Source organism: Branchiostoma lanceolatum, chromosome 6 (assembly GCF_035083965.1).
Source record: "Branchiostoma lanceolatum isolate klBraLanc5 chromosome 6, klBraLanc5.hap2, whole genome shotgun sequence".
In the NCBI taxonomy this organism is placed as follows: Eukaryota; Metazoa; Chordata; class Leptocardii; order Amphioxiformes; family Branchiostomatidae; genus Branchiostoma; species Branchiostoma lanceolatum.
The window spans coordinates 15,149,304-15,167,106 of NC_089727.1; the positions used below are offsets into that span (position 1 = coordinate 15,149,304).

Genomic DNA, 17,803 nt, shown 5'->3' on the forward strand with positions numbered 1-17,803 from the left:
CTACTCTTAAGATTTTAAAGATTGCCAACATCATCAGAGTTCTTAACTGGAATTCACACTTAGTGTAATAAACTCTACAAATTAAACTCTACCAATTAGTTTTGATCCGGAAATATATAGTCACAGAAATATGACTTTTCTCCCACTCTACTTGACTTTGGCTTCATATTATCAAACATATATACATTATCAGGTGCTTAAAGGTAGGGACTGTTGCTGCCCCATGCACTGTAAGTTGCTAGATCGTAAATTTCACACATAATGGCACTGATCCTGTAGAATTTGATATTCAGTAGTATATCCGACCTTTTATGCGCCCTATGTGCCTCAAAGGAAAAGTTTTTAGGTCAACTTTTCCGTAAATCCCTGTCTAACGGACAGGATTCGACTGAAGGCCGCCCCCTGAATACCAAGTATACGGAGGGGGCCCAAAAGGTCGCAAAGATCACGACCTTAATGTCCAGCCTGGTTTCAAAGTTTCCTTAGTCGTCCAATTATCAAGACATGAAATAAACATTACAGCTATACAACACCTCGATGATTTGAGTCCAAGTCAAAAGGATCAGAAAGAATTTTGGCCTTAAAAAAGATAGTAAGCTACAAAAAGTCAATAGTGAATTTTGCAGAAAGGGACTAGTCATTGTAAGAAAAAATCAATAGCTGTGATTATTCTCCGACATGGTAACCATTACTGAGCCAGAAAAATCCAATATGTACCCCCGAAAACAATTAGCACAAAATGTTCCACATCAGGGAAGGAGCAATGTCATATATTATTCATACTAAGTATCTATGAGAAGGTATTTTCAAGCTGCAGAAGCTTGGTCGATTTTCTTGACCTCGGATACTTAAAGGCACATCTTAAAACAGAGCATAACTTATTCATGTATTCCTTTCACTCTGCAATATGATTTGAACTGATAGGTGGCAGCAAGAAGTCAAGTCCAATAACAAAACAAAAGAACAGCTGCAACATCACTGTCTTTCTTTATCTGTATCATTTGCAATAGAAGGGACGGATTGGACTTCTTATAATGCAAGGATGAAGTTCCTATTTGTAAATCTTATATCATAGTTCATTGTTATCACCTTATACAATACCGGTAATGTTGTGAAATTAATGAAAAAGAAGTTGCAAGAGTCTTTTTCTCAGATTGATTGATTTTTTTGTGTTTTTGCCATACTATTAATATTACAAAGACTACTTCAGCCTCTGCATTTAAGCTTTCAAAAAATAGATCTTCATCTCATTATTAATGACTGGCAAGACAGCTTCTATTCACGACAGATGACTAATCTGCAAGTTTGAAACCCAGAGCCAAACAAGTATTATCCCATAGTTATAGCACAATGACAGGGAATTAAAAAACACAATTGCATACAAATTGACAATCATCTCAGCAGGTTTAAATCCTTTAACCCAATAATTGGAATTTGTGTCCTGTTACATGCCATGTGATTAAACCTTATCATTTTGCAATGTAGATTCATACAGAATATTGAAAGCCTGATTTATCATAGGATATAACAGGCCAATAAATATGGTAATGAATCCAAAGCCACAGTTGTTTTAATGACTCTTATTTTGAGTTATAACAGGTCATTAATTTCCCCGCTCTTGTAATTATTTGCAATCAAGCCCTGCTGTGAATGCTTGGTAGCATGTCGAACATCCACCTTCACCTTGCATTAAGTGCATTTTACGACATACCAAAATGCTATTAATCCTCGAGGTAGTTTCACAGTACCTGTGAGGATCACTGTAAACCCTAGACCTCTGCCTTTCAGTTTGCATATGAGTCTCTTATCAACTTACCACATATAACATTGCGTGGGCTTTCAAACTTTACCCAAATTCTGTGTCCGTATAATGGTGATCTCTCACATGACCTAGTACGGAACATATAAGTATAGAGAACAGCGTAACATGCATGGAGGCAGTAACTACGCAGTCATAATTTGAAGTGCACAACTGGTATTAGTAACAGCTTTACATTAAGTTTCACCTCACGCTTGGCCTCTGAGAATGTATTTTGACAAACTGCTTCTTCGGTTTTAGGATGTTGTCTATAGCTCAATCCTCGCCCCATAGAGTGGTCAGGGCCACAACCAACCTATCAATGCTTCTGATGTACATTAAAATCTAAACCTCTAATCCCAAAAGTAGCACTAGTCGTTTATGCATGAATTTTTATGAGCTCTGTTCCCATCTTAACATCCAATTGTGTATTAGTTCCAGTAGTTGTTAGCAGTGACAAGGATGAATACATGATGGAATTGAATAATAAAGGCTCTTAGAAGACTTTACTACATCTTTTGAAAAAAAAAAACATCATAGAAAACATACCAGTGAGAGTAGACTGTACATTAGACACATACATTTGTATGTGTGGATGGTCATGTTCCTTGGCCAACATATAAAATGAATTTGTATGCACACGGCTCTCAATTATTATTCTGAAGGTTTTTGGTATGGGTCCATATGGTACCAACTTTGAATTGATCATCTGGAAAGTACACTGCAAAGGCCAATTGAAACCAGCACACTGTCTAAAAGGCACATTATTCATGGTACAGACACACACACACAAAGTTGAACACCTCATTTCCTACAAGGAAGAGAGCGTCTGTGACTCATACCATCTTCCAAACTCTTTTCAAATCAATCATTATAGTATATCACCATGTTCAACTGCCCTTTTTGTCTGAACGCATAGCGCAAAAATGGTCCGAAAGAGAGGAGACAAAATTAACCATAATGGACAAATATAATTACATGCTGAGTTATGTTCCAGAGTTCAAAGGTTCACAAGGTTGTACACATTTATCCTCCATCCACTTAGCCTAGGAATTAATACTGATTACACTATGGTACATTTATATCAAGTCTCTGCTATTTGCCCATCCATTTTTTGTTCCCTAATTTGATTATCGGGATACAGAAGCCTCCTTTTCCTGACCTAAATGGCTGTTTCTGAAAGAAATGACCTGTTAGAAGATTAGTCTGAAATGTAATGTTCGGACTGATTCGTGCAACACTCATTTAACTTTCCTCAGCACATTTGTCTTTTCTACCTGGTTAGCTTCGTACTGTGTAATCATTTGCTTATGGCCCTGTGAAAGTGTAGACCACATTACAGGGTTTTAAGGAACATAGACGATTAGGTGATGCCATGTTTCAACTTGTAGGACATACTGGTTTACATTTATGCAGTCAGTCTGTTGCTGTGATTTCTATCTTGATCTCTGGCCTAACATTAACAATACTCTACATTTGAATCATTTTTACAAAACGTTACATTGTAACTTTTGGGGCCACGGTCAAATAGTGTCTAAACACTTGGCAAAAGTTTTGGGTTAAGTCCAAAAGTGTAATGGTCCAGTAAAGGTGGTACTTAAGCTCGTCAGCAAGGAGCTTACTTTAAACACTGAATCTATGCACAGATGTACTTTTCACCATTTTCTTGCTGTGGGCCCATCTATACCCCCAGATTTACAAAGGTAACAGGAAAAGTCAGTAAGGAGAGGGTCAGCTAAATGAAAAAAGCAATCTTAGAGAAAACATAGAAAATAACATTTACGTATTCATCTAAAAACAACAAATTAAAAGCAACTTCTATAATTTGTAATCAGATACCATGTCTAGACGGACATTACACTCAATCACCTTACCTCAAGAAAGATCAATAAGTTGAAATTGCCCTTCAGACAACCCACTTAAGAAAAGAGTTTGATACAATAAATGTACTGTATCCGGCTGTCCGCAGCAATCAAGCATCCAATTCTGAGCCCTAAGTATTGAACTCCGAGTTAAGTGAAAAGTTCTGATTGTCTTACATACAAAATGGATGGGCAGGAAACTTGAACTAAAGAAGTTGAAGGTGACTGCACAAAGGTCATTGTACAAACATTATCAACAGGATCTTTCTTTACACCTCCGGCAAAAATTGGCAATGTTTTAGGGATTAGATTCCAATTATACAACAGATTAGGACAGCTTTGACTTTCCCTTGAGGAGTTTTTTGTTTCTCCAATGTTACCAGCAGGGCCCTACCACTGCATAGAGATGGGTATCAGTTCACTTAACTCATGCCACTATCAGTACACCATTACAGCCCTGGGTAATTGCTACGTTTGAAGAATCATCCCCTCAGCCTTTTCTGAAATCGATAGCCGTTCTAAAGAGGCATTGGAATGGTTACAGAAGTTCTTTATTGAGGATACGGCATGCATAGCCCCACAGACAGGTCCGAGGCTTGATTTGTCGAGAAATTCTATCTAGGTTTCACACCTTGTGAGGGTTGCATCAGGGTCATCAGATAACAAGTCAAGGTGTGACAGAAATACTGTAGAACAGATCACTACACATGCATTATGTCATACAATTAATGGCCACTTTAAGAAAAAGTTTGGTACAAGTCGTTCATCTATAAAGTTAGGTGGTCGGAAGCAGGACAACTCAGCCCATTTCCAACTCGGCCCATCGCAAATCTGGTCAACTCGGCCCATTGCGGTAGTCAACTCGGCCCATTGCGGTAGTCAACTCGGCCCATTGCGGTAGTCAACTCGGCCCATTGCGGTAGTCAACTCGGCCCATTGCGGTAGTCAACTCGGCCCTTCGGGGTAGTCAACTCGGCCCAACGCCGTGATCGAGTCGGCCCATAGATTTCCACAAAATAAAACAAAAAAAACACCTTCTAAACAACAATCTTTGTTCGGCAGGTATTTAGCGATGAATTTTTCATGCGCTGGCGGGCCTGGTCACGTCGACCCGACTTGGAAATGTGACCCAAGCATAACATACTTTTACATGTAGTAACAATGTCTCTTTTTCAGACAACTTCGAACTGTTGACTTACTAGTAATTTGAGTTTTTTGGAGCCCAATACCGCCGGCGCTTGGGCAATCAACGTGATTTTAATAAAGACCGCGTCTTTTTGTCAGACAGCAAAAAAAAGAAAACACACGCTGAATTAACTTGAATAAAGATATGTCTGTGAAAATAATTATCGTGTGTTTGTTTGAGTTGGGCCGAGTTGACTAAGGAGATGGGCCGAGTTGACTAGGGAGATGGGCCGAGTTGACTAGGGAGATGGGCCGAGTTGACTAGGGAGATGGGCCGAGTTGACTAGGGAAATGGGCCGAGTTGACTGGGCCGAGTTGGTAATGGGCCGAGTTGTCCGACATTCATAAAGTTATACATCATTGAGGCAGCGGGGGACTTGCCAAGCAAACAAGAGGTTATGGGAGTTACCCACTCCTGGGAATAATCGACCAAAATCAACTTTCCAAACATTTTGTGTTTAATCTACATACAAATGTACATATACCACCAACAGCATATATACATGTACATGTACATGTACAAAAACACACACACACACACATAGATATCAAAAAGTTTCATTTTGTACGGTAGATATATTGTCCAATAAGTCCAAGGATTTCCCATTTCACCAAGATTTATGTCATCAAATACCTTTCATAACAGTAATGCATAGGAACCACACAAGCAGAAAGTAGTCATAATTCAAGAAGTCAACCAGGCAAACACCTAGTCATACCTTTGGAAGGTTAGATAGGTAGCAGTTTGACAGAGATCGATTGTTGGCTCAGATCTGCACTCACACAAGGCAGTGACAAGTTTTACATCACCTTATCAAGGGCGATCATGAGAAGCCTTTGAAACAAGAGGAGCATATCAAGATTGGTTTCTCCTGGAAAGGAAAACAACTTGGATAGAGATTGCTATACAAGGTATATTGTACACTATACATTATCGTAAACTGTACTTGTTATTTTGTTTTGTTGCGACCTGTACTTAGCCAAGTGTGGTAGAAATGTGCAATAAAGGTCTTCATTCATTATAATGGGCTTTTGTCCTACCCGTCTTACTCCAGGGAAAAATCAGATGACAGAAAATGTGCAAATCTCATTAAACCTACATATTAGACTACCTAGGTCATGAATTCAGCTCATGGCGAAGTCCCTAGGGACTGCTAAAGGCCAGACTCATCTGCACACAGGAAATGATTTGGGTCAGATTTCCAATGCTTGGACTGAAGTTCAATTACAGGGTAGGATCCCATTTATAATGCTTGGCTGCTGACAAGGTTACTTGTGATTATTCCCACCTCCAAGCTCTTCCTCAGACTCCCAATTCAATACTTTTGTGTAATGCTTTAGGTCTAACTGAAGGGGATTGCCAGCAGATCTATAAGCACAATCGGTAATGGATATGTATAGGTGAAGGTAGCAAAGAGCTTATGCTGGAACATTGAAGACAGGAAAACAGGATGGTTTTCTGAAAGATATCTTAATGATGAGGTGTTCTAGAAACAGCAGATTTCTGGATGTATTTTTTACAAGCGTGATCCTAATGTCTTATGTCCTTTTATAAGAAGAATCTATATTTCACTCAGTACTGGCATCCAAAATTCTGTTTTTGTTTAGGTATAATGATAACTACAGACAATTAGATCCTATACTCCAGAACTATTCACCTTTAATCATCAATAGAATGAGGCAACGTCTAGACTTATCATTCCCATAGAAAGCCCAAGGTCCTGGTCTAGACTAAGAAGTAACCACACTAGAGAAGATGCAAGAACTGTCCTTGGAAGCCCTCAGATATCCTGTCATCCATGCCTCTGAGGAAATCTCCTCATAAGTTAGAAGATAATGACATCTTTCCACAAATCTTCCTTCACAAATTGATCTGTACATTCTTAATCCCACTGTGCCTGCTTGGAGCGTAGCTAAGCTGAAATAGATCATTCCCTGCAACATTTTTCATAGTTCAGTTGAAGAAGAGCGAAGAGACAAGTCGTGAATTCCAAATGCACCATTGATCCACCCTTCAACCACCAGAATCACAAAGCTCTTGTACCCAGCACTCTAGATGAAAGAGCTCTGGATCACCTTTGAAAATGATATGGATAGGCTACTAGTAAACCTTATGGCTTTTCAGGGAACTGCTGTGGTATGTTTCCTCTTGTAAAGTTGACATTTTCTAATACATATAACATCAATCAAGCTGATGTCAACCCTTACAACTTACTTATATCTTACATCTTCCCCAGGTAGGCCTTAGGGCCTGTCAGTTATGAGCATCGCCTTCTTTATTCTTCTTGGTCTTGGAAGACACCCTCCTCCTCAAGTCTGCCCAATCTATACTTTATTAATGTTTCTTCTACATGTATGTTGTCCTTCCATCTTTTTATGGGTCAGCTCAACAGGCATTTGTCCTTTGGTTTGTATGTGAGCACTATCTTTGGAATCCTTCCATCTTCTATTCTCTCAACATGCCCTAGCCATCTTGGGGCTGCTCTTTCTATTGAATGATGTTATTGAACTCTCAGATATGTTTTTCTCAGTCTGTTGGCTCTCGGCTTGCCTACTAGTAACATTGTGCTGACCACTTTTATTTCTGTAGCTTTTAGTCTGCTGATGTCTTCCTTGTTCAGGACCCAATATTCGGACCCATATAGAAGGCCTGGTTTTAAAATGGTGTTGAAGATTTACAGACTTAGAAGCCCTAGAACACCACAAAAAAAGGAAACATGCACAAGGGCCATTTCCTGGTCTGGTTCCCAGCTACAACAGGTGATTACCTCACTGCCCATGACATTGTGAGCATCCATTGAGATTCTATCCATGTGAAATATTGGTTTTCGGCGACAGAGGCCAAGACCCACAAGTCCGTGTGGATTTCAACGGTTTGAAAAACAACAGAGTTGTTGCTGATATCACACTATTATCACACGTCAAGTACCAAGAGACATAAAAACTTCTTGGGCTGCAACAACTGATAACACATGGATAAAGCATGAAAATGGCGTCACACTAAGGCAAAGGAAAGATTTTATCTATCATCCTGGCTGTCCTCTTAGCTTTAGGCAGTTCTGGTGTTCAATCTTACAACACTGGTCATCAATCAAAGTCTGGTTTTCCTTGTGCATATAGTGAGTCTGTTTTGATTGTACATCTGACGAAGTAAGAAAAATGTAACATCGAGTACCAGCTGTTTTGCTGACTTGTCCATTCCATCATCATTCCAAGGTGTTATCCCTCCTTTGGAAGAACCCCTCCCTTGTCAAAATCTAGCATCTTGGGTTAAAATGTATTATTGTAATACTCCAAGCCGAGCCCATTTCCGCACATACTCAAGCATGCACACATGCCATCTTACAATCATAAAGTTTTAAAACTTTTCCCTCATGGCGCAGGGAACCATTCTCCAGTCAGCCATACCCTTTTACAGCCGACATGCATCACAAAAAACCCTAATGCCCCATCTTGTTGTCTGAATCTTTATCCTTTAATGGAATACATTCTTGCCCTATGCATGTACTGTGATGTTTATCAAGGGCAGTAAGCATGTAAAGTTGGCTAGAGGATTACTTCTTCTACAAGAAAAGTGTTGTGCCTTGAGCTTGCCTGCATAATACAAATGGGTTGTTTTGCAGATGAAAACACATTTTTCCAATTCCTAACCAGTAGTACATTTATTTCAATTTTCTTCACTGCATCTCATTTTATTGTAAGATGTTGTTCAAATCTACACATCATTGTTCAACTACATTATTCTTATATTTAGTATGAATCCTTCATTGCTTTATTGTCTACATTCAAAAACACTATAAAAGCTTTAGTCTGTCTCTACATCCTTTCCTCCTGGAGCAAAAGTGATGATTAATCTTTTTCAATGTAAGACTCGTTCCTTTTCATTTATTTTGCAGCTAAGGCCACACCAATTTAATTTCTTGGTTAACGGATTTTCATTTTCAAAAAAAAAAATAAAAAATTAGTAAAAAAAAACATGAAAACAGAAGGCTGGGCCAGCCTTCTGTTTTCGTGATTTTTTTTTTCTAAAATGTTTTTTTTTTGGAAAATAAAAATCCGCTAACCAAGAAATTAAATCGGTGTGGCCTTAGTTATAAAGGTCCTATCAATCATCGAATAAAGTTCAATATAAACCACTTTTGAATATGATTATGAAGTTCAAAATGTAATGAGGCAAGCCTGTGCAAATGTAAAAAGTGCAAACAATTGCTCAATAATGTGCTCATATCATATAGTCATAAACGTCATGTAGGTATGCCTGGTATTTGTTGCTTTTCTTCTCTTTTGGCAAAAGACTACATGACATATCTTAATGAAAGTAAGACATATAGGAAGTTCAATGTTTTGAATAATTCCACAGAGATATAATATATAATGGCAGAGAGTACACAAGAAAGCAATCACTGTCAAATAGTCTCACCTCAGAGATTTGTTTCAGTGATATATCACTCCGTCTGGTGGATTCACCCAAATTCAGGTAACAAAATGAATAATGGATTTGCTTATACAATGTTATGCTTCCCAAATGCGGCCCAATTTGCGTAGTTTGCGCGAATTAGGCTCATGCATGAGAAAATAAGATAAGCTTTATGCATTGTGGCAAACCTGTCTGTTTCATGTAAAGCTCCGTATCTCTCTAACACTGCATTGCCGAAGGGATAAACACTGATTTCCCCCCTTTAGCACAAGTAATCTTCATTAATTTGCAGGGAGAACTGTAAAGCGCACAAGGGTAATGAAATGTAGGATGCCTGACTGCGTTGAGACGTTTAATGGCATTGGGGAAGTTTGAACAACTCTAAATCTGTCACAGGGTTTATTTCAAACTTTAAAAGTGCCACAACTGCCAGCATACTTCATCTTGCATGACTGGTAATATTGCAGGCACGGATTTAGAGCCAATCTGTCTGTTCGTAAGTCTTAAGTTTATACCCTGGCAAATTGAAGCTTCTTTCTGTAAGCTACACATCGTAAGCTTTAGGCTCGCGTTGGTAATTTTACCAAGCTCAGCCAGAGAAAGTGCATCTTTCATGACATACACAGTAGCTTGGCTAGAAATTCAAATAAATCATCAAAATGTCTGCAGTGAATACCTTGTAATAAGCAGTAAACTTTTGCAGAGTGCACTCTCCAAGGTACTGAAATCTGAGTTGTTCATTTATGATACCTGAAAATTCAACTATTGTTTAAAAAGCTACAATGAATTCTAAGGATACTTTAAGCTGAGGGATACAGTGAACAACACTACCTTTGGGTATTTTAGGACAATCAAAAGTTGTATGGTCGGTGGTCAGATTTCATGAAAATGACTGGCTAAGAGTCATACAAACCATTAACATGTCTTGAAGCTCAATGGTATAAAACTAGATTTTCAACCCGATAGTCATCTATACTTAGACCTGTACATGAGAATATAAAATAAGTGGTAACATTTGTGCCGGTGGGACAGTGATTTTGTTAAAAGGTCAGGAATAGGATCTTCAATCGCATTGCATAATATCCTTAGCCTAGCAAATGACGGCCTCATGGGTAAATAATTTTTTTCAATGCTAACTAAGCACATGTTTTACTGGTGCAATTCATGACATTAAAGCTGGTAAAAGAACAGTCTCATCGGATGAATATTGGCAAGGGGGTGCAGTGAAGAGAAACCAACGAGAATGTGCGGATAAAAGTAGGTAGCATGGTTGGCCCCAGGAATCACTATTACCAACCATCAAGAGACGCAAACTTCAGTGGTTCAGCCACATGACAAGCCACCACAACCTGCCTCAATCATGAAATGAATGCAGGGCACTCTGGAAGGAGGGCAATTAAGGGAGTGTCAAAGGAAGACCTGGCTAGAAAACATCAAAGAGTAGACGTCTCTCAGCCTTCTAGAATTGCTAACAGCTGCAGACAAACCTGGATGCAAATCTCATTCTTCATGTCTTCCTTGCCCCCCCAACGACCGGGAGGTCTAGGCCTCTAGGGACTAGGTACATGTAGGTAGCAGGCAGGTAGCAGGGAAGAGAAAAATGGCTACCATTCATTTTACATGGCCAGTCAGGTACATGTACACATGCCCTTGACATTCATGGAGAACATAAAGGCTGTATAAATACTTAATCAGAAACTACTGTGGCACTGCTCAATCCTACCTTATAACTCAATTTGCCCTTTCAACCATAAACTACTGTACATGACTGAATAAAGGGTGTGGACAACACCATATCTCATCTATGCAACACTCATTTTCCTCCGATAGAAATACTCCAATTTCTATACAGAACCGGGATGTCACTAAGGTCACTATGATATAGGTGGGCAATCTCTGTAGTCTATATTACCTGTAAATATTTATGATTTATGACATCATCACTACCTGGCTGTGCCATGTCACGTTTCAAGTCTTACCCAGCGAGTCAATATTGTTGGTCCTGCGTACTTGAGTAATTAAAATCCAATAACGCCTGTCCCCTGAAGGGGGTTACCATCGGGTAGGAATGCAATTCTGTTGCTGATCATTCATCATGTTCTCCACATTGGGGGAATTATCCATGCACAAAAGGGTAGGGTAATATACATGTGCACGCACCAATGGAAAGATGTTAATATTGACAGGATAACATTTGTTTTACAGTCTGATGGAAAGCTTCCGTAGAGTAAGATTGGAAATAATTGTTTGAGTGGTTACAAAATCCCTAATCACTATAATCATCTTTACTAATTTTGCATACATTGGAAACAAATAGAGAGTCGTTTGACTTTTGCTGCAGTCCTTCAGCAAAGGGAATTTCTGGATATCAATAGCGTGTTGCTCCAGCGGGATAGTAACCAAATACCAAGGTATCAAATTTCTCTTAAGTTTGTAAATTGTCTGGTATGCAATTAAGAATCAGTGTTTATCTTCAGCGCAGAACTAAGTACATGTATGTATACAATTGTAACATACATGTATGTCCTTCTGAGAAAATTTTGTAGCCAACACTACTTGGTGGAGACCCAAATTTATGCATTACTCTGGCTTTGATGGAATAATCAAAAGTTGCTTCACGGACGTACATTTGTATTACTGGACGTCTGAACAGTTTATTTTCAAACCATTTTGTTCTCACTGTGCCAGAATGCTGATGACTTTGAAGGTCGGTGTTATATAAACAGAATATATTACGGCGTATCTGGTATCACCTGAGGTGTGAAGCTGACCGCTGGGTCAGACTGACTGACAGCCTGCGGTCAAGGTGATACCTTAGGCGACAGAAGATACACTGGGATGTCTTCTCTTTGTATGTCAGTGTCAAAGTATAGACCACATGAAATATTGTTTACTGTAAAATTTAATCTACAAAATCTAATTTTCAGTTTAACGACAGGGAACTTTGCAGTACAAATGAAAATCATTGTGTTAACATGCAACAGTTTAAACATGTTGCTACACAGGGGAATAAGAAGCATGACCAATAAAATGAAAACTATGCTGACAAAATCAAGATAACATGTACTGACCAGCTTTCTTTGTTTCATACTCATCCTGCAATGCTACACATCTTACAATTGTCCATCACAGATACTTTTGTAGACTAAAAATCACTTTGGCAAAATGGGCAGAACAGGTTAACGGATGCTATGCAGTGGTGTACAACTGACCACATGTGCTGCATAAGTCTGGACCATGTAATTACTGAGCAAATGCTCCAGTCATAATGGACATTTTATGATAATTTCATTTGCAAAACCTGCATGCAGCTCATGATTAAACTTTGTCCAGAAGCATGACCATAATGACATCCTTTTCATGTGCAATTATTTACAGCATCTGCTCCAAACTGTAGGACTACGTAATACATGTCTTTGCCCTGTTTTATCAGTACATGCGCATGTAGGTGACTTAAGTGCAATACTTTTATTGAGCCACTGGACTTGTAAAGTTGTACAGGTGGCCTCTTAACTTAAAGTAGATACGATCTTTACTGAAGCAAACCTTGGCAACAGATTGGCCGTAAAACTCCTTGCATTACTGAAACTTGATTTCCCTTGGTCCAATTCATCATTTTGATACAAACTAACAAAGAACCCTTCTTTTTGCTTGTGAAAATGAAAGTTTTTCAGTCAAATGAATCAAAGGTATCCTAGCAAAAATTGCTAAAATACAGGACCAGTTTCCTATCAATTCTACAGTTATAGTTAGTGCATAGAGATTAGGCCTATTGATACAAACGATTTCTGTAGAAAGTAATCTCCAAGTTAACTACCTAAAGTCACAAAATGTGGCTGGTCGAAAATCTCGAAAATTGAATCAATGTATACAAGTTTAAAATAATGCCATCATTTGGAACAGTGCTTGATGTCATCATTGGAAATGGGTGCTATTATCTGGACACTTTAAACTCTAGGAAATTGCACCCTTCCAATCTGCATGTTAAACAGCTTCTATGACTCTCTTAGTGCTCATAACACCAGATTGGCATTGCCTTTTCCGAAATTGAAATAGAAAAGACTATTCTTGTAAAACTTCAACATGTACCTTTCTTACGATCCATCTTTGGCTTCTACACTTTGAGCGGGTTTACATTTGAAAGTGTGTACATATCCATGATTATCCCTGGCAAAAAATCTGTATTTTTACACACCAGCTTTTGTCTTATTAACAGACATTATGCCAATTTCATTGGATGCTCCTGTGGGCACTCCGAAGCTAATGCACACATAGCACATTGCCTCCTGCTGGGATACCGACAAAACATGACCACACACGCTTGATACAGCCAAGGTTTGATACAGCCATTAGTTCCATTTAGATAAAGAGAGCAAATAATAGAATAGATCCCGGGAACACAGGAGGTTAGAGCTAGGCAGCCCAAGGCCGGGGTTAGGGCTGGGGGACGTTTGTCTTCTTCAGATTACCACAGGGAAAACTCACGGACACAGGCTTAGTCTAACAAAGAACTCAAGGATTTTCTAAGGGGTTAGCATATCCTATTCTGTTCAACCGACTGCAACAATGATACCAGTACCATAGACTAGATAGAGTAGTACGATTTAAACTTTACATCTGGATAAATTTCGATAAAAAATCGGACGTTTCGGGCGTCCATCCGACTGCCCTTTTTCAACGAGAAGTTTACTTACGGATGCGTAAAGAATGTTAATTCCTAAGTTCTAAATAAACAAAAAGTAACGAAAAAAGCGTTCTAAAAATTTTCAGAATAAATAGATGTTCGTTCTACAAAACTAGATAGAAAAAAGACATACATGTATTCCTATAATTTTGAACAGTAAATATTCCTATAATTTTGAACAGTAAATATTTCTTCTCTGTCAACCATCAAATCACTGTACATGTGTTGGGAGTGAAAGAATAAATTCAAAGAATATTTTTTAAACAATTTTGAATTTGGATCTCTTATAATTCTGTAATGATATACACTCAAGGTCAATTTTACACAGTAACTTCATGTTTTTCACGAGGAAAATATAGATGCACAGCCTAGAACAACCTAACAGAAGTAATATTCAAATTCTACTCGTAGGAAGATGATAAGAAATGAGTAGCATATTGACTTTTGTTTGTTTGCAGAACAACGCTCTGAGCAATATCTATGAAATGCAATTTCTCAAATGACACACATGCACTTCTTTTTTGCTTGTAATCTGTTTACCTTTATTATACGGCAGGTATTTGTTGATAGTGTTATCACTAAGCCGCACCTTTTGCTGTACATCCTGACAGATGGGCAGAACCTTGACTTCTGGTAATGTATTGTCATGGCGGTGCTTAACTCAATATAGATGGTTTAATAATACAACACCTGGGTTCACACATGTATTTCCCTGGGTAGGGGATTTACCGACTTTTAGGTACAGTTAAAGTCTGTATGGGTCCCTGACTCTGTAAAGACTTAAGACATATAGGAGTGCACATGTAGAGAGAAGGAAGGTAAGCAACTGATAATGTTATAGCAAACAGGAAATTCTACTATTATATTGTCAATGACTATTTCTATAGTCACTGGGCATTGAATTCATTGCAGCTGTTTTATGGGATTACATAATACATAATTATGACTTAACAATAACATTTTCTGTAAGATAACAATATTCTTTAAGGATATCAAAACGACAGCCTGGCCTTTTGTTTTGCATGCTGACTCCAACAGTCCATTGTTCTACCACAATTTATGCAAGTGCCATATCACCAGCACTCCACGGTAACAGACCCAATATCTATTCACAGTAACAGAACAAGAGGATTGTCTTGATTGTTTTTTGATGGTCGCTCCTGTCTTTTCTATCAAAGGATAAGGGAGGTATCAATTACAGTGTGAAAAGTTGCCAGGCCTTTTCATCAATTGCTATGGTCATCAGGAAGACATGGGGTGAGATGGCTTATCACCCCATCTGAGCTGGGAACTGGCCATAGCTCAATCGCTCATACCACCTGCTATACTGTGGAATGGGCGAATTAGCATTGATTACAGCAGCGGCAAGGCAGCCACCTCACAGCTTTAGACTCTCCTGCATAAGTCTTCTGAGAAAATCAATTTTGTACAGTAGCGGGGCCCAGAAATACATTTCAAAATGCAAATTTTGCGACTGTTTCTGCCTTGACAACACTATATTGCAATGCTCACAAATTCTTAAACCACAGTAAAACAACATCACCTGCCTTCTAAAAAGGGCAGCTGAAATGAACCCCCAAATAACCCGGGGAAATCAAACGTAGAGTAGCATGATCATATCTGAGAGATTACTACAAACCTAACAATCAAATCCATAAATTCATAACATACAATCATCAAAATGTGATCTATCATTTTTGTTTATCAAGGCACTGCTTACAGTTATGGTAGTTTCCTAACTGAACTACTCTAACAAGACTATCATTATTCTTGTTTCAGAATTGCGCATTTAGTTCAGCACAACACAGCGTACAAAAGTCAGATTGTTATGTAAGATTAAGCACCTCCCTGCGATAAAATATTGCTTCTTTCGGGGACACTTGACCCAACAGACATTATGTCAACCTGCAATTATACTGTCAACTTTTCGCCAGTATAGGGCCTTGGGCATACATACTCGACTGTGCTAAAATACTTAGAACATCAGACGCATTAACTATAGTGGAGATTTCTGACATGAGTCTGGACCTACGCATTAACAGGACTTACCGGCTATTGGAGCTGAAGAGATACCGTGCCTTGGCCATATTTCTCTTGCTATGCAGGCGCAGGAGTCGAGTCGGACTCAAGCTAAAACTGCAGCCACTCTCCATCCTGGACGTTCGTCTTGCTTTGCGTACACACAGAATATTGTACGCAGCCTCGTGCTCCGGAAAGCCCCAGCAGAATGAACAACGTGAGGGAGTACTACCTAGACATCTGTTTGGGCGCTCATACGCATGCTTGACGCAATCCTACAATGGAGGCAGGGACGGCCTCCTCGCAGGGGTAACAATAGTTCTGTGATCTCCTGACCATCGGAAATTCCCTAATCTTGATCTAAATGGGGAGAGCGCGTGACGTCAGGTCCGAGTGGGCTGGCCCGCATGCATTATTCATCCGGACGGGGAAAAATTGCCCCCATGATTGCTACAACAGGCAATTAGGCGAGCGTTTTCCAACCATCACCCTCTGCCCGTCAAAAGTCGTCCGTGACACCCCGTGCACTCTGGGGGTAAACCTCGCTGCCCTCGGAGCTATAACTCTCCCCCCACTTCTCCAACCCACAGCGTGGGCATCTCTGAGTGGATTTCTCACTTGGTTGAACAATGCCCATCGCCATGGTGATCAGGGTCACCCATGGGTCTGTAAAGAGGCAGGCCCTCTAACAGGACAGAAAACTGACAGGCCTGGATTCGGTAACAAATGAGCTGCATTTTCCTGTTAATGAGCTCATACCTTGTTGTATCGGGCCGCTTTTCTCATAATGTCCCGAACCGTGATATCGTGGCAGTCTCCAGTCTCAGGTGCGTGCTCCCACTGCACCATCATGATTCTCTATCTAGATCAATCCTAGCCTTGTGTTTTAAAAGCTTCCTGGGAAAGTCCAAACCTCAAAGTCCACATTGCCGCTGATGTAATTAACTCCCACGGCACCCTGATACCAGATTAATTATCTCTCTGGCTCCTAACAAAATCTGCTTCCCAATATACAACTGATTCTTTAATGAGGCACTTTGTCACAATCTCACAACCATTTTGAGGATTTTGCTGCCAGTCCATACAAAATCCTTTATGGACAAATAGATTGTTTAAGTTAGTTTTCTGTCAAAGCTACGCCATATGGCAATGTGTGCGCAATATTCCCAAGATGTGCATGCCAGAATTAGTTTAGGGATGTACGATTTATAAAAATGAGGTGGTCTGATTGGGTTTTGTGTTCTTCCACCTAATTCTATTATCCTGCTATTTGCCTCGACAACGCAGCAGACAAAGGGGACTGTCCATTCTAAATATTGGACACCAGCACGGTTGAGTGGCTGCATATTCAGCTGACGGTCGTGATTCAATACTGGGTACTAAACATGGTCCGTTAATACCGTTTTCTTAATAGGGAGAAATAGAATGGGGTGGACAAGGTTGGAGGTGGGGATTAATCCAGTGGCAGAATGAGCTCTGCTTCTGGTATCGATGTGAAGTTCACGGGATAGATTGTCTCTGTGGGAAGCATATGCTTCACTGACTTTCACAACACTTAAGCATCTATACGATCAATATGGAGCAATCTTTGGGCAGGAGAAAAGCACCATGTTGTCTCTTGGCACCCATCCAAGCAGTAATGATTTGTGAAAATTCCATAAAGACAACAAGGTGGTCTGCAGGTCTCGAGCATCATATGTTGCATAACATTATTGATCATAAAAATTTTGCATAATCAGTGAGTAAGAATTAAGTTACCAACTTACAGATCACTTCAGAAAGGAAACAATTAGTTCAAAAGGTTTAATATAAAGTACTTAATAAAAGTGAACTGAGGC

At 39.4% G+C, this 17,803-nt stretch overlaps 1 protein-coding gene across 9 annotated transcripts in view; it reads right to left on the minus strand.

The window, feature by feature from the left end:
• Positions 1 to 17,803, minus strand: part of LOC136436793 (kelch-like protein 5) — a 128,927-nt gene that overhangs the window by 76,028 nt on the left and 35,096 nt on the right. For 2 of the 9 annotated variants that reach the window (XM_066431114.1, XM_066431113.1), the window contains exon 1: positions 15,996 to 16,286. The exons of the other annotated variants lie outside the window; for them this stretch is intronic. In XM_066431114.1, the coding sequence (XP_066287211.1) occupies positions 15,996 to 16,099 (104 nt within the window). In that variant the 5' untranslated portion in view covers positions 16,100 to 16,286. Of the gene's footprint in view, positions 1 to 15,995; positions 16,287 to 17,803 lie in introns of those variants that run through there. 9 annotated transcript variants of the gene reach the window in all.